This window comes from Stegodyphus dumicola, chromosome 2 (assembly GCF_044657685.1).
Source record: "Stegodyphus dumicola isolate Sdum_Otavi_A_Nest chromosome 2, ASM4465768v1".
Classification (NCBI taxonomy): domain Eukaryota; kingdom Metazoa; phylum Arthropoda; class Arachnida; order Araneae; family Eresidae; genus Stegodyphus; species Stegodyphus dumicola.
Window position 1 is genome coordinate 3704478 of NC_140769.1, and position 25592 is coordinate 3730069.

Here is a 25592-nt window from a genome sequence, read left to right on the forward strand (position 1 = left end):
GTAACGGTCAAATAAATTTAAACGTTGGTAAAGTAGTTAAAGAATACTCTGTCAAATCTGTAATTTATCTCATCTATTTTAATATTCCACTTCTATACAAAGCTCGTGGAAAGTGCAATAGAGCGGCGGGAGTATCAGAAACTGTAGCTAATATTCAAAACTCTGAGCTTATATGTTGTCACATATGTCTTTATATCAAAGATCAATCCATACATATAAAAAAGCTCAAGAATCACACAAGAAAAATGATATATAATGAAAAAGAGCAAACATTTAAAGTAAGAACCAGAAAAAAATGAACATGAGAACAAAAGTAAAAAGTTAAATATTTAAGCAACAAAGGAAAGGAAAGTAAGAGATGTAGTCTTCATAAGGAGTTCATAAAAGGTCTGGTATTCCAGTATAATTTGCTTTATCTTGTAAGGATTATGTAAATTTGTCAGGACTTGGTGTTCTATGCATACTTTTGGCAAAAATGATGGTGAAAGTATCAAGGTCCTCGAACAGTCAGCTGAAGGCAGCTATGTTCTTGTGAGTGCTAGAAGAACTACAACGTCAGAAGGGTGTAAAAGACCCTTTTATGTAAAGCACTATTTACAGCAACTCCCAGCTGGGGAGTGATAACAGAAAAATAATGACCGCGCTTGGGTCTAAACTGAACAATCAAACAATTTAAAGTAAAGCTTCAGTAAACATTTAAATAGTCGCCGTTCACAGAGCTTAAACGCGAAATTGGCCTATTTATGGTGCGTAGCAAGCCTTAGCTAAGTACTAACGCAGTTAAATCACTTCTATCAGTATTAGAGTAATAGCGCTAAGGCGTAAGAATTTAAATATTAACTAGTCTGGCGAACGTCCACCGAGCCGACGTGGTCTGAGACTAAAAGCTCTCTTACACTGGAGAAGTTTCTCACTAACCTTTAAAGTTCTACTGTCTTAGACAGAACCAGAGATTCTAGCTAGCAAACGTGTGCCTCTTAAGCTATTATTGCGTTCGGCTGTACTTTAGGCCCTTGATAGCTTCGCAGTCAATTAGCGTTAAAGGCCAACTCCGTTAGATGTTTGATAGCTTCGGCTATATCTTTTTAGTTAATATTAATTTAATTTAGTTACTTAGTCTCTTTAATTTAGTTTTATTTATTAATTTAATTTATCTCTTAGTTCAACCCCGAGTGTCGGCTTCATTGTACAACTCCAAGACGGAGTTCTGTTATACCTTATTGGAATAATAAAGAGTTATTTCACTCTTCTGTCTTGTTGCTTCCTGTACCACGAACTCAAGCGATTATTTGCTTATCAGTTTTTAAGATTCTTCACATTCAACCGTAACTTTAAAGTACACTGTACAGAATCTTACAATCTTACCACGCTTCTGAGACTCTTTATCTAGTTCTTGGCATACAAGAAGATGCTGTGCATTGACGATGTCCGAATTTACAAATTTGGCATATAAGGATACCAATGATGATGTGTCTTGCAATAGTGGCTTGTTTGCAGTCTGAAGTTTGCCACAGCCTCTTTATGGGATTTTTGACAAAACGTTTTCCAAGTGTCTTGAATATTAGCCCAGGATTGACCTGTTGATTCTGCTGCATGGCCAGATTTAAGAGTATCTATCCATTATTTCTCAAAACTATGCTTCTTAAGTGACTCTGGAGGAAGTGGTTTGTTCCTCTCTTGGCTAGTGAGTCTGCTTTTTCGTCACCGTCGATACTCACATGTGAAGGGATCCATTGAAAAACGATTGTTTTGTTGTGTTTATAAAGAAAGTTCAAGGTTTGTCTTATTTCTGAGATAATATGGGTATCTGTGTCATGATTTATAACTACAGCCTGGATGGCTGTTTCGGAATCGACTAGAATAACTGTTTTAAAGAAACAATCTAAAGCAGTTATATACTACAAGTTCAGCCTTATATACTACATACCAATTTGCGTTATAGTAAGGAATGCGGTTAGAAGCAGTCACAATAAAAATAATAATCATTATAACTGGCTAATTAACATAAAGTACGTAATAAGTTGAACTACATAAACTTGGTCTTAAAATAGTTCTGGAAGCATATAGTAATAAACGAATGACTTAAGAAAAGTTCAAAAGTTTATACTTGAGGCGGACAATGCTTGGCGAACTTGAAATGGGTGCTTTTTGTAGTGTACATGCTACGTAAATGAAACTGGCTGTTATTGAAATTTTTAGATGCCAATTCGTATTTCAGATAAAGGAATATACAAACACCTTAGCTGTTTATAGATTTACAAATAATACATAGTCTTGGTTTTTTTTTGTTCGGGGAACGCCAGCTAATTGCGGCGAGGCGGACATTTGTGTCCTGGGCTCAATACCAACGGGCGACATGGTATCTTCTTTGTGATTTATATGCGATGTTTGGTTTATTAGTTAATTTTGGCAACATATTCTACCTAGTGATGTGTTACCTAATGTGGACACGCGTGAACCTATCTTTTAGGAAAAGATTAGATTTCACGAGTCTTAACGTTCCAATCGTCAATAGTGGTGGTGTTTTTTAAAAAACAATTTATTACTTTATTTTAAAGCTTATACATTAAGCTTTCCAAGACTACTTTGCCGCCCAACCGGTATAGTGGTTAGCGTTGCTGACTGCCGTGCCGGAAGACCCAGGTTCGAATCCCGGAGCAGGCATGAATGCTTGTAAATATATAGTGCCGGTGCGGCATGGCGGCAATCTAAATATGCTGCGATCCGAAAGTCTTCTCATGTGGTTTGGTGAAAGGGTAAAGGAGTGGGAAATCCTCGGAGTCGTCCCCCCCGGGGTGCTCTCCATCAAAGTTGGGAGCGGAGGTGAGCTAAATCGCAATGTCACCTGTAGGTTGCTCACTGTTGCCAACGACAGTCATGTCTTGCACTCTTTGCCACGAGGAATTTCGTGGGCTAATGTTCCTATCAGGTAAGTAATCATAAGATAATCTAATCTAAGAAAATAAGCCGTACCGCCAAAATTGGCACAACCGGCAATTTAAAAGAAACAAACTGAAAGATAACTGGATAAACACTACAACATAATAAGGACTACTTATCCAAAAACTCAGCCTCCGCTGGAGATGTGTCGGCGCCGCCAACGGGTCATCTCAACCTTCATTCAGAATAGAAACCACCTATTTCTTAACATAAAATGACTAAATTGAACTCAAGACAACTGCTAACCTAAACAACAATTATAAAATACAAATATTGCCTAGCTTAACGAACAATAAGCATTTACAGTTTTCAGTAAATTATACATTGTATGTATACAAATTACATTATAATTTATGCAATTCAACTCAAAAATTTAAGCAATTAAACAAAAGGATCGAAATATACATAATTATTCAAATTGGTAATAATTTTTATAAGTCCTAATTTAGCTTTATTATTGCTATATAGATATTTTTCATTATTTATAGATATATTTCGAAAATATTCTCCTCTAATTTCCTTCGTTAAGGCACAGTCCCAAATGTAATGTCCATTAGATGCTCCAGATGCATCCTGACCACATCGGCAATGAATAGCTTTCCCATGAAACCTTTTTAGATATTCTGGAAATTGGCCATGTCCTGTTATCAATTGATTTAGCAATCTATTGTAACTTAATCTTTGCTTTTTGACAACAGGAAATATTTTATAAACCTTTTGTACAGTTTTGTCATAATGCCATCTTTGTTGCCATGTGTGGAGAATCTTGTCATGTAGTACACTCTTAATATAATTAAGAGATAAAGGAACCGTGATATCAGTATCTGTATTATAGCATGCTTCCTTAGCAGCAGAATCTGCTGCTTCATTTCCATAAATATTCGAATGTCCTTTTATCCAATTTATATGTAATTTCATTTTTGAATTAATATTGTGAATATAATTTCTGACTTTATCTACTTTTGCAGATAAACATTTTCTAGAATTAAGAGCTCTAATGATGCTCTGGGAATCTGTGAACACCGAAATCTCCCAATTTGTAATATATTTCATATATTACAAATTGGTAATAACTGGTATTTAATCCTGCGACCTTAAAGGTATATGCAGGGCTTATTGAAACTACTAATTGATTAAATCAACCACCATACTGTACTCGTTACTGGCCGAAAGATCCATTAACCTCGCCAACAAATTAAAATACTTTATTAATGAAACAACTTGTTACAACAAAAGATATAATAATACATAATTTTTAATCAAATTAAAATTAACATATTCCTAATTTAGGAAATAGAACACTTTTCCATATAATAATACAACAACTTATAACAAATGACATCCTTATCGTAATAAGATTATTTGTACAATAATATATAGTCTAATATAAGTTTTATAATACACAGAGACCTCATAACAAAATGAATAACTTTTTCAATTTATTTTAACATTTTTAAACATAAAATTTACAATTGTCAATAATAGTTCATAATACAATTTTATTCACCATTTTTTTTTTCTTTTTCTTTCTTTTCCTTCCTTTTCTTTTTTAAGAGAACATTACCCATAGTCAGTTCTTCTTATCATAAGATCCATTTGTCTTCTAAAACAGGAACAATTTTTATCTAAGCTTGAATGCTTAGTATCTAAATCTAATTTATATTTAATGTTCGCTTGTACACAATTGATGCATTCAGATTCATTTTTGCATTCCCAATAATTATGTCCCCTTTTTGAACATTTACCACATATCAAATCTTTATCACATTTACTTTGAAAATGACCATACTCTTGACATTTGAAACATCTTACAACATTAAGATATTCTTTTACTGTGATTCTATACCATTTCAAATTAATTTTATTTTGATTCATAATCGGACCAAATTTATCTGGTTGAATATTTGCTACCCAGTGTACTCTTTGATTTTTAGCTTTTATTTTGAACAAGAGTTCAATTCCACCACTTTCAAATATTTGGTTTTGTCTCTTGATTGCTTCCAAAATTTCATCTTTATCCAGTTCTTCCTCCACATTATATAATATAATTTTAGGTTGTTTCTTTTTAGGAGCTTTTACTTGAATTTCATCTTTTAAAAGAGAATTCGTTTTTATTTCTCGTTCTAATGAAACAACATCTTCTTTTTTCGAGCATTGTACAACCAATCCACCATTATTCACTTTTCTAACATTTTTAATACCGATCTTCAACTCAACTGGATCAATGTTTTCTACCACTTTTGATTTAACTTCTTCAGAAGAAGTTCCTTTTTTACTCGGATACAATAGAACAACATGTTCTTCTATTTTCTTAGTTTTTCCTTTACTCTGATACGTTTTCTTATCACTTATTTTCTGCTGTTTCAATACTTCAGCAAAAGATCTTTCATATTGTGATTTCTTGTCCAATATTTCTAATTTTCCTTTTAAATTTTCGATCTCCAATGCTTGAGATACTAAATAATTAAACAACACTTCTTGTGTGTTAAAAACTTTCTTTCTTATTGCAATTGTAATTCTACTTGCATCTTCCAAACAAGTCTCTAGCTCGCTAATTATAGTCCGAGCTTCTTCAATCAAATCACTCTGCACAGAAGTCTCTGTCTGAACTTTCTTATCCATTGTCAATCTCTTTTGGGGTTTGGATTTAGACCACCTCCCTTAGGAGGTGGAGCCCTCAGACCACGACAAGGTACCAAACCCCGGGAAGTGTTTCTATTGACTATCAAAATTTAAGTATAAAAATACTTTCCAATAATAAACGCTTTTCTAATTCAATCAAAATTTAGCCAATAACTTCCCCTGAGGGAATTACAAATTGGTACTCCCTTACAAATTGGTAAGCTGTCAGATACGTAACAACAGCAGACTACTTTTATTTTGTCTCTTTGGTCGTTGGAAGCAGAATTATGGCTGTCGTTGGTTACGCAATAAACCGGATGTTTCTGTTTAAGAAACCGGAAGTTGATGTCTAATGGCACGCAGACTACTCTAAATATCTTTAAAAGGAGAATTTGTCGTTTGAATAGTTCTAATGACATTCAAAAGAAGATTCTGAACCTTTCTACTTGATATTAAGTGCTTGGAAACAAAATTAAGTTTTGCAATTTAAGTTTCGTACTTGGCAACATTTTCATTTCCTTCTGTTTGTGTTTGCTTTACATTCAAACTGTTTTCTTATTTTGTTTCTTGATCTCTTTTGTTAGGAAAAAATCTTTAACTGAAGGTATTACGATAGAAATTTTATGAAACTTTGCACAAATGTTCCACGAAATATTGTAAATTAAATGCAATAAAAGTTTTTTGAGGCATTAGGATTTTTGGAAGCAGGAGACAAGAAAAATGGTCCGAGTCCCAAATACGCGCTGAGCATGCTGACCATACCACGCAGGCATGCTAAGCAGGCGGGAGAAATAACTTATAAGTTTAGATTTATGTACATTTGTAAAATTTGTTCAGACAATTTCAGAAGCGAAATTCATCGTTACACTCGCAGTAAAATCAGTCTTGAAATACATTGATAACATCACTTTTTAGATTCTAAATATCAAGTTTTATGTCATTTGTCATCAATAGAAGCACATACAGGAATTATCAAGCATTCTTTTGTAACAAAGTGTAAAAAGCTTGAGAGTATAATTTAGCTAACGTGTGCGTTGTTATAGAACGATTTTTATATATCCTAATGAAATTTAACCTCTTCATATAAATTCTAAGGTAGTTTTCAGAATTGACAGATATCTGAGAGGCTTATCTTTCAAAAAAAAACGGTAAATTATAAAACTTCGAAACGAAGATTTAATTATTCATTTATGATAAACACATGCTTTGCTAGATTTTGAGCTGAGGTCATTACATTAAAGTTTAATCTCAAAATGCTTAGAAATAGTAATTAATTCTTATTTTATTAGTTCTGAGTTTGTAAACATTATTCGTAATTAATCTTTAGCCTTGTCTTCTATCTCTCTTTTTATGGTAGCTCAGTGTGGATCAAAGTGGCGTTATGAAATTCTTGGCCTCATTTCTGGACACAGTCCTCTTTAAAATTTAAGGCATTTTCTCCCTCCTTTCGGCATGCCTTCATGGTTTAACGGTTAGCACACTCGGCGGGTATCGCGAGGCCCGGCGAGGGCATTGCTCATTTTTCAGGTCTCCTGTTTCAAAATAACCTAATGAATTTACAGTGGCGCCCGAACTGAAACCAAAGTGGCGAATGATGACTCTTCACAACCAGAATTTGGCGATAAGAGTCCCCTAATCTCCAGAAACTCTTTAAAGGAGTTTGTTACTTCTTTCGGCATGCCTTCGTGGTGTAACGGTTAGCATACTCGGCGCGTATCGAGAGGTCCAGGTTCTAATTTAGGCGAGGGCATTGCTCATTTTTCATGTCCTTCACATCAAAAAAATTCTAATGACTTTACAAAACATATGTTCATATTCCAGCACATGTAACGTAAATGTTTTCGCCGGTAAAATGTTCGCATCAAATCTTGCAAGTGGTTTGCTCTTGGTGATCTACACTACTAGGCATTAAAATTGCAACACCTTGAAAGAAAGTAAATACAAAAAAGATATTTGCTGTACGTAAACAGTATGGAATGAACGCAAACTGATTAAATTTGTAAGCAGGTTTGGGGTTTATAGGAGTGCGAAATTAGCAGAAAGAGCTGCTATCCCTGGAAGTAAAAACGGCTTACCTGGTTAGGCATGGAGTGGAACGGGGCTGGGATGACAGAAAAGGACAACTCATTCTATGCTGCTTCAAATCTATGCCCCACTTCATCAACCGCATTAGCTAGAGAGGGGTGACGGACCAGTCTCTCAGAACCCATGACTAGATGTTTTCAGTGGGTGACAGGTCTGGAGACCGTGCAGGCCAGGGAAACAACTGAATACACTGCATTTAGAGGAAGGTCAGGTAACGTGTAGTCTTTTCACTATCTTGGAAGATGGCGTTTGGTGGCGGCTCAATATAGGGCACAACCGCTGGACGTAAGATGTCAGAAATGTACAGATCTGTGTTCAAATTACGTTTGATCCGGACTGTGTGAGACTGTGCGTGTCGTGTACCAACTGGATGCCCAAACCATCACACCTGCTGCATGGCCCCTAGGCCGATAACGAATGCAAGCAGGCCACGTGCGGTCTCCTCGGAATCTCCAGACACGTATACGGCCATCAGAATGAATACTGCACGCAGAACCGGGACTCGTCTACAAAGACGACATTGTGTCACTCCTGTATCCAACTTTGTCGTTCGGCGCACCAGAATCGCCATCTCTCTCTATACTGCATTGTCAAGGGAAGACGAAGTAATGGTCGCCGTGCTGATAGTCCATGCTGTTGCAAAGGTCGACACCGTATGAGCTGATGCTGAATATACTGCAATCATGCCCGTATCCTGATTAATGGTCCATAATATGGTTGTACGGTTTTGCAGAGCTGACCTCACAATATGTCTTTCCTCTCGGGCGTTAGTCATGGGAGGGAGTTGAGAACCGGTATATCATTTAGTATAACCCTCAGCAATCCGTTGATTCCATATTCGTATGACAGTGGTTGGATGTCGACCAGTGCGATGGGCGATATTAGGGAACGATAATCCACGCTCTCGATAGGCAACGATCCTGCCTCTATGAAATTCCGATACTTGCTGGTAAGCATTTATTCTTATTATTCGAGGCATAACACGATATTCTGAGCAAACTCTGACCTCATAAAGCGTTTTTCGAATGCGAAATGCGCTGAAATTCTATTCATTTGCATATCCAAACCTCTTCCTCCTTTCATGTGATTCTGATATTCGTCAGATCATTCCTTCCTAGTTTTGCAATTTTAATGGCCAGCAGTGTATAAGAAAATCATTTGTAATTTAACCTTTTTGTTTGACTGCTGTTAAGTCGATAGTACTTTTAATCTGCTTAAATGAATCTTTTTTCGGAATTCAGATTCTGATATATATTCAGTTATTTATTTAGAAATTTATTTTGTCGGTAAATGTGATTTACGTTGTTCTGTTTAATATGCATTTTATATCCGTCTTTTTTATACCTTTACACTTCTAAAATGTAGTAGAAAAACTCATAGCATAAGTCTCCTAGATATCTACAATGTATTTTTCCGATATTCACGAACGACTTTATTGTGATTTCAAAAGGCGGAGTATGCTGATCTAACGAGCGTCTGTTTTTATCTTTGCAGTGCCCCTGAGCCTTCAGGTGGGTTCGAACGTGACAGCAGCAAGCTTGCACAGCGTGGTGACGCTATCATGTGTGGCCATGTCGTACCCACGGGCGACCGTGAGGTGGTCGCGGGGCGAAGAGCCCTTCCTGCCTGGGAGCGAGAGGCTCCTCTTTAAGTCGAGCGACCTTAGCCATGTGCAGGTGCTGGCCACTCTCACAATCACCGCCCTACGCAGGCAGGACAACGGCACCTACATCTGCACGGCCCATAACGACAGAGAAATGCTGATGGCCGCGCAAGATGTCGTAGTTTTAGGTGAGTACTTTTCTCCTTTCCCATTTTCACTGAGTGAATAAGTCATCGGAATCCGTTAAGTGCTTTCACTGGAGCCCTTCATTAGCTATTCATTTTAAATATTAAGTTAGATCGCTTAAGATACTGACATCAGATTTAGATCCTTTGCGTATGCTTTGTTGGCGTTTCTACCAAGCAATAGTGGAAGCTAAATATGCTGTCAATATCTTTGAGCCATTGAACTTCCTGTTAAAGGAAGATGGCTTCTGGAAGCGGTTGATGGAAACTTCACCAAAGCACATGGTAGCTAAATTTGTTAACAGTTAAGCCATCTCACCAGATATTCAAAGTAAATAACTTTAACGTAGACAAACGCCACTGGAGGATATCGATGGTAGTGAAATTTCTTCTCAAAGTTTTGAAGCCATATTATTTGATGTTCATTGGCATTGGTTGTTAAAAATGGCACCAAACCATATCTATGATAATTATATTTTGTTGAAAACTTATGATTACGTGGTACTTGCTTAAAATAAATCTTGAAAAGTTTCAGGTGAGATTTAAAAGAAAAGATGTACATTTTATAAATTTCAATTTAACTGCGAAACAAATGAGCTTATGAATGGAATTAATTCATAGGTAAATATAACACTAAATTTCGGACGAAAATTTGTTAAAGGTATTATATAATAATATTTGTGGTTGATCATAGTGCATTAAATCTGAAAACAGTATTAAACAGTTCCAAATAATATTAAATTATGAGGGGATCCAATATACTTAAGAAATTTATGAATTATTTTCCTTATGAATAACTAAAATATGTACGGAATAAGAAAAAATCCCCAAAAATAAGAAAAATTAATATAGAAATAACCATACATCATGGTTGAATATTTTCAGTGTTCATTTTTAATTGTTTGGTAATTAATCCAAAACATTTGAAAGACTTAACTAAGTTTCAGTAAAATAATTCGAAGTTTTATTCTTTTCTTTTCACATTAAAATGTACTTGCTTTTTGAGTTTATTCCATGAAATTGATAAATCTTCCATAGTTTCTTACAGTAGCCAAGCTTACTGTACTACAATTTTTGCTTTTATATGACGTCACTGACTCGCTAATCTGCTCAAAAGTAACTATCTTGTTTGGTTTCTTTCTCACAAATCTGTAAGTAAATGACGTCAATTTGGGGAAGAACCTAACCTTATTTGTCGCTGACCTGGAGATCTTTAATTGTCAGCGGATAAAATTCATGTATTTTCCTGCAACAAAGTTATGTAAGTTAAAAAGTGTTTTATAGCAACAGCTTATTTTATGGCAATTCGAAACAGTTGTTAAAAATAATCAAAAACATAGTTCATCACGATGTGTTAAAAGTGTTTAACTGTCATTTTTAAATATGGATTATTTTATTTATTTTTATAAAGCAAACTTTAGTGTTTATACTTATAAGAAATTTTATTTTGTTATAATACAAGAAACAAATGTGTTACCATAGTGTGTATGTGATATATATATATATATTGTTTGAGAAATATAGATGTAGTCGTAGCTTAAATTATCAGACGATAAGTTTAAAAAACAGGATCCATTTATTATTATTCAGGAGAAATAGCAGTTACAAAATCAGATATCCGGAGTAAATAAAAAGAATTACTAATAACTTTTTGTATGAAGTTTACTGCATCGACCCATTTAAGAAAAACTCCCGATATTCTTTCGCGAGTCTTTTTATAGCCTCTGGAAAGGCGGAGCTTCCAAGAAATGACGTCAGCCTCGTCAGCCAATGCAGTTCGCTTTAAATATTTCCAGAACATTCTATAACTGTACGTGTAGAAAAGGCGGGAAAAACAACTTGACTACGGGGCTGTAGATTTAATTCCACGTACTTTCAAATAAGAGAACGTCGCCATTAAAAAATGAAAAGAACATACAGTTAGAATTTTAAGTGTATTCTTGACTATGGAATTTTATTATTACACATATATATACAGACAGATATGTATTATGTGTTCAATAAATATAAGCTAAGGAAAAACATTTCTTATGTTACAGTGCTTGAATTTGCTTTTTGCTGATAAATGCGGCAACTACAGTTACGTCTGTGCGTGCGTTTCGCGGCATTTGTAGTTGGTGAGAAGAGAAAACTGTTTTACAGGTAATATCATTCTTCGGCAATGCTACTTGGTATCAAAATGCAGTTGCCAGATTGGAAAAACCAAAATTAAACAGTAGTCTTGTTTTACATGCAAATGCAATTTATTTCTTAAACATTTAGACCAATTAAATTTTTTTTATCAAATCATTGACAATAAATTCCCTTTGGTGCTTTTAACTTCCATAGTAATTACATGTTTTAGTCTATCATGCGTTTATCTTTTCACTATACTTGTGGTAAATTTAATTTTTATTTCTAAGGAAAGAAAAGACATCACGCTAATAAGTACGTTTTTAAATATGATTCCACTCAAAGAGAAGTAGATTTATTAACTAAACTTTACGTATTCAGAAAATCCGCCAAACTCTTAGTTACATTAATAGGCAGAAGGACTTAAGAACATTTTTTTATACGTTTATCAAATCGAAACGTTTTAATTTAGCGCAGTTGTGGTCTGTTACCGCCCAAACGGGATAGTTGTTAGTGACACTGACTACCGGCGAAAGGACAGGGCTTGAAACTCGCAGAAGGAATGGATGTTTCTAAGCGTATTCTATCTATGCGTCAAAAGGGGCACTCAAAGTATACGGTGATCCGAAAGCCCTTTCGAAAGGTTTATGTAGGGAAAGAGAATTGGTAGGGCACTTTCCCTCAAAACTAGGACGAAATGTGGAGTTAGTGCTGCAGAAACTATACCTGGGTCCTCTTAATTTCGCTGCGTAAATTTTTAATTTAATTCGATTTCCGTATTATCTCACATTAATTCACATTAATTAACTAATTCGACCGCATTATCTCACATTAATTAATTGCGAAATTCTAACTGAGTGTTCCATGACGAAATCTGCTAAGATTACGTCAGCTATCATGACTCAAAAGCTAACACAGCGTTACGAATTTTGTGCATATGTAAATACTTTTTCTACATATGTAATAAATGCGTATCCGAATTAGCAAAGAAACTTTTAAATTCAAGATAGTGGCCACTGCATTATTTCTAAAATCATAACTGGTGATGAAACGTAAGCACCATTTTTTTATATTTCACGTCAAGCAAGGAAAAAGTGTGTGGATCTTTGAAGATGATGTCTTGCCCATAGTGGTGAAATACAACGTGCCATGAAAATAATAACTTATGCCGTTTCCTTGAAAGTACAGGACTGATCGAAGCCATCAAGCTGGAAGGACAGAAGACGGTCGCAGCTAACTGGCACACCACCAAGTGCCTTCCAGATATTATTCAAGAATTGGATCTTAGAAGACTCCTGCTCCGCCATGGTTGTACATCTTCTCATTCAGCAAGATTGACAGTTGAGTTTCTTGAACACAAGCACAAACAAATCAAATTTGAACACAAACAAATCAAATCTTGAACACAAACAAATCAAATCTTCAGCACAAACAAATCAAAGTGGCAGAACGTCCACAATAACCATCCTATTTAGCTGTGTGTGACTTTTGACTATTTTCGAATCTAAAAACGAACTTAAGTGGACTCGCTTTAATCCCGAGGAAAAGGTTGATGAGGTTATAAACGCATTTTATTCATCGATTCCAAGAAATGAATAGCTTGAAGAATTTAGTCTCTGGAAAATTTGCCTACAGAAATGCATTGATGGTGGAGGAGACTACTTTGAACACACCTAAAATTTCGTAAGTATAACTTTAAAAATCTATTTATATCTCAAAAATTTCAGAGGTACCCTCGGAATAGTATTTTCAACTAGATTTCAGCATAAGTTGTACTCACCAGTGACCAAAATATTAAAGAATACTGAATAAAAATTAAAAATATTAAAGAATGCCGGGTAGTTCGTCGCGGGTTTAAAGACGAGCAAACGAGCTGGCTGCATACCTGGGTTTTATACTTTTTCCCACGTGTAACCCCAATACAAACCAGTTTACTTTATAAAGTTCGCCACGAAGGTATCCCTTTTCTTAGGAAAATATTAGGTATTCCCTTTTCTTTGTGGGCTAACTAAAATAACCCATAATATCTGCATTAACTGGAAGTTTGTTTCAATGATAATTAATTGGGATAATATACGTTAAATGAACTACATAAGGTTTGTAAATAACAATTCTGACTAAACATAGACTTACATTGATATATCATTTTGGCCTGAAAAGAACTTTGTGATATGGCTCAAACACTTTTAAACCATCATGAAAAGAAATAATTTTTTTTAATTTAATGCAATGGTTTAGTTAGGCGTAGAACATAGAAATGTGTTTTAGTCTACATTCGAAATGTTTATAAACTGAACATTTTCAATGCTCCATAGAGCAACAATTTTTTTTTATTCTATAATACAGTTTGTATTTTCAGTACTCCTCAAGGAAACATTTTTTTTATTCTATCATACAATTTGCACAAATTTACTTGTTTGAATAAAAAATAACTCTTAGGAATGTAGTTCTCTTAGGGAACTAGAGAACTAGATTCCTAAGAGTATATAAACTATATGAAGTCTAGTTCTCTTAGGAAGCATATACTATAGACCAGCGATTCTCAAGCGGTGGTACGCAAGAGTAAAATAGGTGGTACACGAAGAAACAAAGTATTTTTAACAATTGAATTCAAATATCTTCTGAAGGAAACGAACAACTGATAGAAATTTCCTGTCATCGAACTCTAACTGAAGATTTCAGAAACAACACACTTGCTAATTTTGGTCTGAACTGAAAAAAAAAAAGAATTTAAAAGCATATCAAATAAAGCTATTAAATTTTATTGCCTTTTCACACAACTTTTTTGTGCGAACAAAGATTTTCTTCCATGTTACGATTGAAAAATAAATACAGAGCAAAATTAAAAGTGGATCCTAATTTGAGGTTAAAGCTAAGGGAAATAAGACATAAACAAATTAATCTCTCTTACAGGCCTAAATTTCACACTAAATTTTAGATTTTTAATATTTTTTAATAATCCAATATTTTTAATATGTGCCTATTTAATACAAATAGCCAATACATCGCGTAAATGGCAAAATATATATATTTTAAATATTTTTATTGAGAAATCGAAAAATAATCATTGTAAAATGTAGTGGTGGTACTAAAGATTTTCAGTTTTTGTTTAGATAGCACGCGTTAGTAAAAAAGTTGAGAACCGCTGCTATAGACTTTAAAAAGACTATTGAGGAATTATCTTTCACCCTTATGAAATAAAACAAAGTCAGAAAAAGGTTGTTTAAGACCCTTTTATTCAAGCACAAAATTGACATTTACCCAACTTCGGTTTACACAAGTCAAGAAATTCTAGCTTAACAGAAATACGTAACGTTGAATAATTTCAAATGCGGTAGATTAGCCTAACGGCTCACATAATAATTTAACGTCCAGGCAAGGCTCTGGTTTGTAAAAAACCGGCGAAACAAAGCCGAATGGCTAGAAGCGCTCAACGCCACAAAATCAAATCGCTAATAATCACGGCACAACGTGCCCTGGCATTGGCAGACACGCCCTAAAAGTAACTTCCGAAACTTTTGCTTAAATAGCACTTCTTTCTTTAGTCTGAATAAGTAATCGCTTTCTCTTTTACATTCTGGCATGAAAAGCGTGGGTGAAAAGAGAGTATGGTGTGGTGGCTGAAACTGCTACGCAAACCGTGGGTTGTGACACAGGGTTGAAGTGAACTTCAAACTCAAGTTTTAACAATAACATAAATTTTAATAAGATGAAAAGCTTAGAAATTGCATATCTTGACAGTATGGGACTTGGATATATTTAGTCCCGTATTTTCAGAATTTTGTTACAGGAAAAATGCTCTAATGCATTATACACGAGGAATTATCATTCTTAGCAGGCCAACATGCCCATAGCTCTAAACAGGAAAGTTCTTTCTCTTATCAGAAAACCACCTTACATATCTCCCTGTGTTTACTTACGCTGAACTCCCTGGAGGCGGGGAGAGATTCTTTCACTCATACATAACAAAGTGTCCATCTCTTGACCCTGATGAAAAGACTTTGTCCACTGGAATGACCTTCGAAGTTGAATCGGAATTATTAGCAAAGGCACAGGATTTCACCATTCATATGAAAAGTATTGCACTCTGAAAACTCATCCTAGGCAAAGAACCTTTATGCCCTCTTATCACAAGAGTAACAGAAAAGTACTGAAACTTAAAATTACCTATTAGGTTAAAATAAATAAATAAACCTCGCACTATATAAGGGATACAGAAGACAGCAAAGTAACAAACGAGACAGACGTATCTTCGAGTCGATATCGATTACCATTTTTCACTAAATCGGTTTAATGGGAAAATATTATGAAGAAATGCAAAAGAAAGCGCTAACCATGTGCCTTCGAATTTCAGAATTCAGAGCAAAACCATCCACTAAAGCATTACATAGAGGGCCTAAAGTTACTTTCCCGTTTACCAAAGCGTATTTTTCGCGAAACGAATTATTGATATTTCTATTCCATCTCACGTCTTTCCGCAGTTTGCCATTACCATGCTAATAACATTCCTTTACGAGGTCCACTTTCCCGAAATGTAATCGTACCTGCAAAATAAAAGACCCCTTTTTCCCCCTCGCCGATCTCGAAACAATCATCTCATTCACGTGCCCTAAGAAAATACTTTTAAATACTACAGAATCTAATAAGATATGCAAGGTCATGTTTGCTTAAATGAGTACGGTTCTTAGAGAAAGTAGAGAAATTCTTTAAGACCCATAGGATGTTTGGTGAGAGAAGTATTAGAATTGAGGGAAGTTTTCTTATTTCTCCGAGTAGTTATTTTCTATTTTTAATAACTTTTGCCGTAGAGTAAAATATTCGTTGATTATTATCTAATGAAGTGTATAAAGCTGTATGAAAAACTTTTAAAGAACTTATTCATTATTAAAGAACTTATTCATTATTATCATTCGATGTTTTTAATTCATTAGTCGTGTTGATTAATTTAGCTTTGAGCGTTGTGTGATCGTCTAATTTGGGACCACTTTATTTTCAAACTACAGGAAATATCCGATGCCTGTTAATTTAGATTAAGAGTAATTTATGTAGCAACAGGGAGTCCGACACCGCTGTAATCCTTCTCTAATTATTGATCTTTGACGTAACAAAATCGGGTGAGAATGTTTTCTTCTGCTATGAGTTATTTTTACTAAAATCCTGATATCCTTAATATTCGCTAGCGTATTTCACCTACATACAGTTTTTAGTCGATTAAATGTCGCAAAAATTTTATCATAATTGATCAGAAATCGGTAAAACAATTCAAAAAATAATAGATGTTCTGTGGTCACGTTTAATCGATCATAATCGAAATTAGTTAAAACAATCGCTACAAATTCAGCTTTGTTGTTTCAAGACAAATTAGAAAGCGATGAAAATGTGTGCTTTTAATTTTATTCCCTCCATGACCTTTGATATTATAGAATCTAGAGCTTTTGATTTTCAGACTGAGCCCGCATTCCTTCAATTCCCAAATTCCTACCATTATATGTCCTTTCTTTTTCTGTATTTGTGCATGCATATATATGAGATTGATAGTGATAGACAAAAATTTCACAAATCAAAATCAAAGAACACAGAAGAGTTTTAATTTTTTAAAATATTGGCAAAAATACAATTTGAAGAAGCGCGTATCTTACTGAGGCAGAGAACGTATAGACGTAATATTGATAAAATACGGGAAAGCTAGTATATGTGGGCTCAGACGACCTTGGGCCGCCTTTCACTACCGATTAATTGAGTGTTTTGCAATGCTGCAGTCCTATCTGACACGCTACCTTTTAAAGTCTGAGTTTTGATTAAAAAACGGTAGGCAGTCTAATTAGGCCTAGAGGAGTACACAAGTAAAATTTTGTGAAGATAGCACTTATCGTTTTAATTCTGTGGGTGTGCCCAAAGTGGCACACTGATTGAATAGAGCTTCGAAAAGAGTGCTGAAACGATCAATTTTGTCAATGAACTGACCGATGAGATGCGGAGAAACAAAGAATGCAGACTCTCAGTTGTCCAAGATTATCGGTGAGCCCGGTCTGAGCACACCTGGGGTTCGCTGTTTGATTTTCGGCAAGATTTCAACGTAAAAATTTAAAACTAATATAGAATGAGGAGATTAGCATACAGCCAAAAATATCATAGAAATTTCTTATCAAACAATTCCTTTTGTACCCTAAAAAATTCTGGTAGATTTCTTTGAAAAATGAGAGTCTTAAAAAACTAAACAAGGCTAAAATATATGGACTGGTTTGTGTTGAGCTGCTATCTACTATAAATAAAGAAGGTTCAGAGTAACCTATAAATCCTTTTTCATTCAATTTTTCTGTGCGTACAGAAGGAAATTTTTAGGTGTGTCCAGAGAGTACACAATGTGCCGCAAAGGGTTAACTAGTTCCATAGACTGCCAGTAGCAAACGAACGATACTCTTTACGATTTTATAAATAGTTTATATATATGCATATCTATATAACCGTGCCCTTATTCGACCTTTATTTTCACAGTCGTTATTTGTAGTCATATAGTTCCATTTACAGAAGTGTTTTAAATAATGAAAATCTTCATATTTTGGTAATTTAAAGTTAGAAAAGAATAATTTCCGACAAATAGCAAAATCTAAATTTTAATGCTGTTTCCCGTAACCCGGATTATTTAATTTCAGAATTTGCAGTCTTTGATGTGATTTTCATCTTCCTCCGAGGAATCGGTTAATTAGGTTAGAATAATTTGATGAAATATCATTTTTGCAACGATTTATCTATAAACCAAGCTTAAAATTTTAATTTCTGGTATTTTCAGTCTGATAGTCGTTTTGTTGAACTATCATATTATGACTTTATTTCCAAGATAAAAGTCCTTTTCTTAAAGCATCAAGGTTGATTTTATTCCACTTCTCCTTCACAAGCTTCCAGTGTTTTGAAAGTCAATCCAATGTTTTGGGAGGCCACTTAGCTTGTTTTTAAACTTCAAATAAAGAATAATTAATAGGAGACACATCGGAGAACTTGGGTGGGATACATTTAAAAGAAATAGCTTTAAATCCGGTTTTATTTCTCTATTTCCCTTTCAAAAACACAGAGCAGTAGATTTAGAGCTATGGTTTGGAGCCTTATCCTGATGGAGCTTAACACAGTGAAGATTGTTTGGATGATACAGAGATAGAATTTCTTCTTTAAAAATAGGTGTTAAAATATATTTCTGATAGCACTCCGAATTAATTTTGACATTTTTTTCTACTTTTCTTATTTTAAGTGTCCGTAATAAGAGAATCCATTAATAACCGTAAAACCTTTAGAAAAACTTTGTTTTCTCTGAAACAACATATTAAGTCTTTTTCTCGGAAGTAACTTGATCAATTTCTACTGCAGTCAGATACGTATATCCAAGCCTTATAAGTTGTAATGATATATTTCCATTTTTCCCCTGCCGAATACTTTTTGTACAGCAATCTGCACACAGTCATACGCTGAGAAACATGTTTCAGCGTGGGGCGATGAGCAGCGTGTTTTTTGTTTTGATTAGCTTGTAGAGACGTTAGGAGTTTTTTTTCGAAGCCAGAGAGATGAAAAATGAGCAATCGCCTTCACCGGGAATCGAACCACCGACCTCTGGAATACCGTCCCAGCGTGCAGAACACTACACCACGAAGGCACTCCAGGAAAGCGGGAGAAATACCTTATTAAGCTTTAAATCAGATTTTATACTTTTGTTCGAAGTTACTACACATATATTTAAAGATTTTGCAATAGCTCTTTGCGGTGCTGGAGTTTCCTTTAAAACATGAGATGCGACTTCATATTTAATAATGAGTACTGTGAGAACCTTTGTTGGGAATGCATTTTTTGACCTCTTCCCAGTCAGATGTACATTTTAACGTTTCCTTCCTTTCATATTAATTATGTCACTTAATTTACCCGTAGAAATATTAAAACCATGCTTTTCACATATTTCTTTAATAATTAAATAAGAGTATTTCTCTTCGAACAGCGAAAAAATATAGCCTTCGATTCACTGTTTAATTTTCAGAGACATTTTAAAGAAAAGAATGCAGGCGATAATTGAACCTCATTCTAATTTGATGCTAGTCATGTTTGCATTTTAAAATTAGTATTTAAATTCAAGGTGTAGCCTAGCGGTATCATAAATTTAAATTAATAAACATAAGAAAAAATTTTTGCGAGTGGACTGTAGTACAACTTTTATTCAGCGATTTCAACTTTAGAACACAACACAGCAAAAAGAAAAACGAGAAAGTTACAATTAGCGTTTGCAAGAATGCAAAAACAAAATGCGAGCTTAGCTGCGCATACGATCTGCGCATTGCGAACAGACAGGAAGACGACTCTGGTGGCCGAAATACAATGAGAAAATCAAAATCGTGTAAATACTCTCTATAAGTTTAAATAAAGTGCGGCAAAAAAATGCTTATAATTTAATAAACCGTACAATGCAATCATGCAGTGTCCACATGAAGTTTTCATTCATTATCTTCTAAAACGGTTCGTAAGCAAACAGGCTTTGGGAATATATGTCGAATAAAAATAATGAACACTGAAATAGTTTTAACATTAAAGAAACAAGAAGAATTATATGGGCTATGCCAGATGGTACTAGAATGCAATATCGTCAGCGGAAAGATATCTTCTCTCGACTATGCATTCTTTTATCAGCAGTTCGTATAAAGACTGACCTTAAACTAAAGGGACTTGTATATAGAAAATCAGGGATCCTCAGACATAACTTCAACTGCCGCTTCCTTTTCTTGCTGTACTATCAACGCAGGGGGTACCGCAAGAAGGGGAAGAGATTATTAATGATTCATCTGTCAACGCAATGTGTCCTTCAAGCAGCTAACCGTTCATAGGGGTCACCATAGTTTTTTATTATTTTTTACTCGTTTCTTTTGGAATGTGGCCCACTTTTCGAACCATTTACTTTTACGCTAAGCTCTCCCACCCCCACTGATTTCTGATCCACTGGCGGTTTGGTGGATACGCTTTTTTATCCGAAGATTCTTTTTTATAAATTTTTTGACAAACTGCTGAGAGTTGTATGAAAGCTTTTGCCAAAACAGGGGAAGGTACCATCATAAAAGACGGGGGGGGGGAATTCCAGCTGTAAAAATATTAGGAATGTGTAGGTAGTGAAGTAGCTGAAACTGTTGTGACTTAAAATGCTTTTTGTTAGTGGCCAAACACATTTTTGACGTGTCATTCTTCATGTTCTAAATTTTTTATTCTTAAAACTGTAAACCGAAACGTGTTTTCGAAAGTTTTTAATGTTTAATGTAATTATATGCTTTTGGTGAATTTCCATCCAAGGAAGAAATTTCTTTCGATATTTTAAACTCTTAAGGACGTATCGCACATTCAAAATGTTTCGGAAGAACAACTGTTAAGTACAAATTTTCTGCTTTATCACAGGATCAAACCAGTGAATCACGATGGATCACTTTGGATTATCATGTAAAAGAGAAACTACTAATTCTCCATTACAAATGGTGTTTTAAAAACGAGGGACTCGATGCGGATAGCTGATTGGCTTTTAAAAGCGAAAAGTTTTCCTTTCTGTGAATGGTAAAGCAGGTAGAACGATTGTTTGAAACAATTATTCGTCCGAAATAAATGGATGTGTGACAGCAGCCTTATTCAGAGCTGTAAAGTTCGAAACTGTTCTTCTTTAATAATCAGCCAAATAAAATATTATCTGCGAAACCTTAAAATTCAATAAAATTTAGATCTTATGATTATTAAGTGTATTTTTTATCTCAAGGTATAAAAGTCGGGGCCAACTGTACAGTTGTAGTTCGCAAAAGCCAATATTTAGGTATAAATTCTTGGAAATTGTTTAGTTGATTATGGTAAAACACACTAGGGCAATTTGCCTAAGGGGACGGTTGCCTTCGTGGAGGAATTTTTAATGGAAACTGGCTCCTATGCACATAACACCTGGAAAACCCACGAAAACGCCTATGCAGACAGCCCGTTCACCTGCGATCGAACTCGAGTCGGAACTACCAGTGTTCAGCAATTTTACAGCTCGACCTCTGGTGGGCCAAGCTTACATTTTAGATGCCGGGGATTCAAAAATATCTAGTAAGAACGAAATGGCTAAGGTAGACAGAGGATGGCGGCACAGAAATAAGTACATTTTGGAACGGAAGGTATGTGCGGAAACGGCGCGTTGAAAAAGTACACGGTGCTGTTGAACAGGTGACAGGTGTCGGAGAACGGGGACACCTGTTATAAGCCTGCATCTATCTGGAATATGCAGTTGCATATATAGTAGCAGTTGCATATATCTGGCGCCCACCAGAGGTAAGCAGGTACATGCCCCTCGTCCTCCATTATTAAGCGCTTATTGAAGAATTTAAGGATATAGATCCGAAACATGGCTTTATAGAGGCTAGGTGACTGAACATTGGCTACAGGTGTCGGGCGCTGTTGAGCAGTATCTGTTGGCGTAAGGCTTCAATCCCCGTGCAAATTTTGAGTGGTAGATATGTTTACAAAAAAGCGAAGCTCGCAACATATATTTTATCGATAGGACTGCAATAACACTGTGCAGCTGTTCAAAGGATATACGTAGACCGATTACGAACTCCTCCTTTAAACAGCTGCCGCATTTCCATTCCGAGTTGCATAGAAAGAATACATGTCGATGAGCTCACCATTTGTGTAACGATTGATACCGCTCGCCACTTCCACGGGGAATGACGATTTACGCCAGCTGAACTCTTTTTCCTACCAATAAATAATGATCTGTATCACATGAGAGCACCAATTCACACTCATATTCTGTTACAAACTCTGAGTATTACGGTCTTGTCTACCTCTCTTGCATTTTTGCCAGGTGTTTAACCATTTGAAGTCCAAAACCCACCAGACGGCCTTTCATTCAAAATACCACAAACGTCCGAAACGGCCGAGATTGCTATGTTGTTTTCTTCCCTCCCCCTAATATATGAAGTAGCAGTTGCAGTTTCCACAAATTCATAGTAAAAGCATATTGCAGGCAACTTGTCCTAAAAGACTAATTGAAGCTTCTTGTTTTAAGAAGTAGAAAGGATGTCACTGGAAATTTTCACAGCTCTTTGTGCGTTAATAGCAGGGCAGGGCATGGCAGGGAAGGGGAGAGGAGGAAACTGGCCAGTAATGGGCGGGAACAGACGTTTCGGTATTTTAACCATACAAGTTAGCTAAGGCTTTGATTTTCTAAGGGTTAAATACTGTGTTTATCGAAGATATTCTGATCATTGGAGAATTGTCTTAAAAATAATGCAAGATTTATGCTGCTTAATTTATAAAATGGATTCAAAGTTTTAAGAAACCTGTTTCTTCCGAAACGTTTACATCAAAATTTACTTATATATATTTTTCTTTCGTTGCGAAGAATTTTGTTTAAATTTGGAATAATTTAATTTAAAATTGCGTTTTAATTAACCGTACTTAATTAAATGTACTTAAAATATGTTTTGCCAGGCAGTTTGTTTATTAGTTTTTCCTTTTAGTACCAACAAGAGTTTTGGCTACACACACACACACACACACACACACAAAAAAAAAAAAAAAAAAAAAAAAAAACTATTACAATTCTCTTGTTAAAAGTAGCGAATTTTCATAATCAGTTTTTTAAAACAAAGCATTTTGAACGGAAATTTGTTCGTGACGGAAATATAAAATGTATGCAGGTTAAGATTAAAATGCATTCGTTTAAAATTAGATGTAAAGATAATTAATGTTTTTATCTCCAATTTAAACATATAGCCTTAGGCATCTTTTTAAATTTTCCGAAACAATGTTTCAAATGAAAATCATATTGTATGCGAAAACAGTAGACATGTTATAAAACTGAACGCATTATAGCAAAATTTACAAAATAAGACACTTAAGTAGGCGTCGAAATTTATGCACTTGTTTGCGTTTGTTATTCTTATTATCTACACATTTATTGTGTTTTCCTTTTACCGAACGTTTTGATTGAGATTACCAACATTCAAGCTCAGAAAATTTATATTACTATTATATTACTTTCTCTATATGTATATATTCTTTTCAAATAATGAATAAAGCTTAACGTTTCAATTGTTTGACAAATGCATTGAAATAATTTAAGCTTTTGAAAATTTAATTGAATTAATAGTTAATTATGAATATGCGAAGCAGAATGATTACCTACAATTTTTATCGTGGAAGGAAATTATTCATTTTAATTTTGATGCGCACACGGACAGAATGTAAAATTATTTCACTCATAAAAGATTGTTGACATACATTTATTTACGAAACTCAAAACAGCAGCTGTCGCACATAAAAAGTATCAGAGAAATAAAGAGTAACGGAAAAAAGTGATACACATAAATTTAGATTTTAATAAATGTAAGCACCGTATGTTTATCTGACATTTAATTTTTGTTTAACAGTTTTTATCGTACTGAGCTCCTTTTTATCTAAATTACTGTTAAATCTGAATATCTGTGATAATAAATTCCAGATATATGCAGGCTTATCATTATCGTGTTTAACGTCAAAGTTTAGCAATCCTGTTCTGAATTGAATCCTGTTCTAAGGGAAAACTGCACACAGTGAATGAAATCGCACAGAGATCCTCAAGAGAGAAGTAACTGCTTAACTTCATTTTTGGTTATTGTTTAATATTACTCATCGTTTAATATTACTCCGTAGCATTCTACATGGCATGGATGAAGGACATCCATTCAACAAAAATTCCTGTGTACGGACGTTTCAAATGTTTGAGAGGAATAGATTTTGGCCTTTACCGATACGAGAGATATGAAGACACTTTGAATAGTTCATAAATAAACTTACCGTAATTAAAATGCAGTGGAAGTATTTACTGATGTACTCCTCCTTATGTTCTCATTAAGCTGGTCAAATTCCATTGCTACTTTGAAGTATATTTTTGTCATCGTTTAATATTACTATTCGGTCAATGTCATCAAAATAGCCATGGAATAACATGATCATATTAAGCGGCGCCTGCTGCACTTTTGAATCGTAATCAGTATAAATCGTAAGTTTGCTACATATTAGGGGCAGGATAAAATTTTCATCGTATCTAAATGAATAGTAATATTCGTAGTATAATTCTTCCTTTCTTTACTAAGTGCAGAGTTCTTAATGATAAGCACATTTAATCATTTGCGGCACAGTGTGTCCGGTCTGGACACACCTAAAATTTCCTTCTGTACGCACAGAAAAATTGAATGAAAAAGAATTTATAGGTTACTCTGAACCTTCTTTATTTATAGTAGATGGCAGCTCAGCACAAACCAGTCCATATATTTTAGCCATGTTTAGTTTTTTAAGACCCTCATTTTTCAAAGAAATCCAGATTTATTTAGGGTATAAAAGGAATCGTTTAAAAAAAATTTCTATGTTATTTTTTTGGCTGTATGCTAATCTCCTTATTCTATATTAGTTTTAAATTTTTACCTTGAAATCTTGCCCAAAAATCCAACGGCGAACGCTAGGTCTACCCAGACCGGGCTCACCGATCATCTAGGACAACTGAGAGTCTGCATTCTTTGTTTCTCCGCATCTCGTCGGTCAGTTCATTGACAACAATGCTCGTATCAGCACTCTTTTCGAAGCTCTATTCAGTCAGTGTGCCACTTTCAGCACACCCACAGAATTAAAACAATAAGTGCTATTTTCACAAAATTTTACTTGTTTACTCCTCTAAGCCTAATGAGATACATTCCGCAAGAGAAGAAGAGCAAGAATGATCTTGTTAGTTACATTAACTATACATAAGTCATGTGATCTCAGAGGTCATCTGCATTGTTTGTTTACATTAGCTACGCATAAGTCACGTGATCTCTGATGTCATCGGAATGTATCTCATTACACTGCCTACCTTTTTTTTTCATCAAAACCCCGATTTTAAAAAGTAGCGAGCCGGAAAGGATTAAAACACTATACTGCTGAAAAGGTGTGGGTTAAAGGATACGGATTTATGTTAATAGTTTTTTAAACTCTTCTAATTCTTAAAAACATTTCTTCTTTTAATTCGTTCATATATATATAAACGA

General features: G+C 34.8%; 1 protein-coding gene across 1 annotated transcript in view; it reads left to right on the plus strand.

Moving 5' to 3' along the window:
* Positions 1-9145: 9145 nt before the first annotated feature.
* The window catches only part of LOC118187605 (tyrosine-protein phosphatase 69D-like), a 393140-nt gene continuing 376693 nt past the window's right edge, over positions 9146-25592 (plus strand). Inside the window, exon 1 of the mRNA XM_035357863.2 lies at positions 9146-9438. Within this exon, the coding sequence (XP_035213754.2) occupies positions 9219-9438 (220 nt within the window). The 5' untranslated portion in view covers positions 9146-9218. The remainder of the gene's footprint in view (positions 9439-25592) is intronic.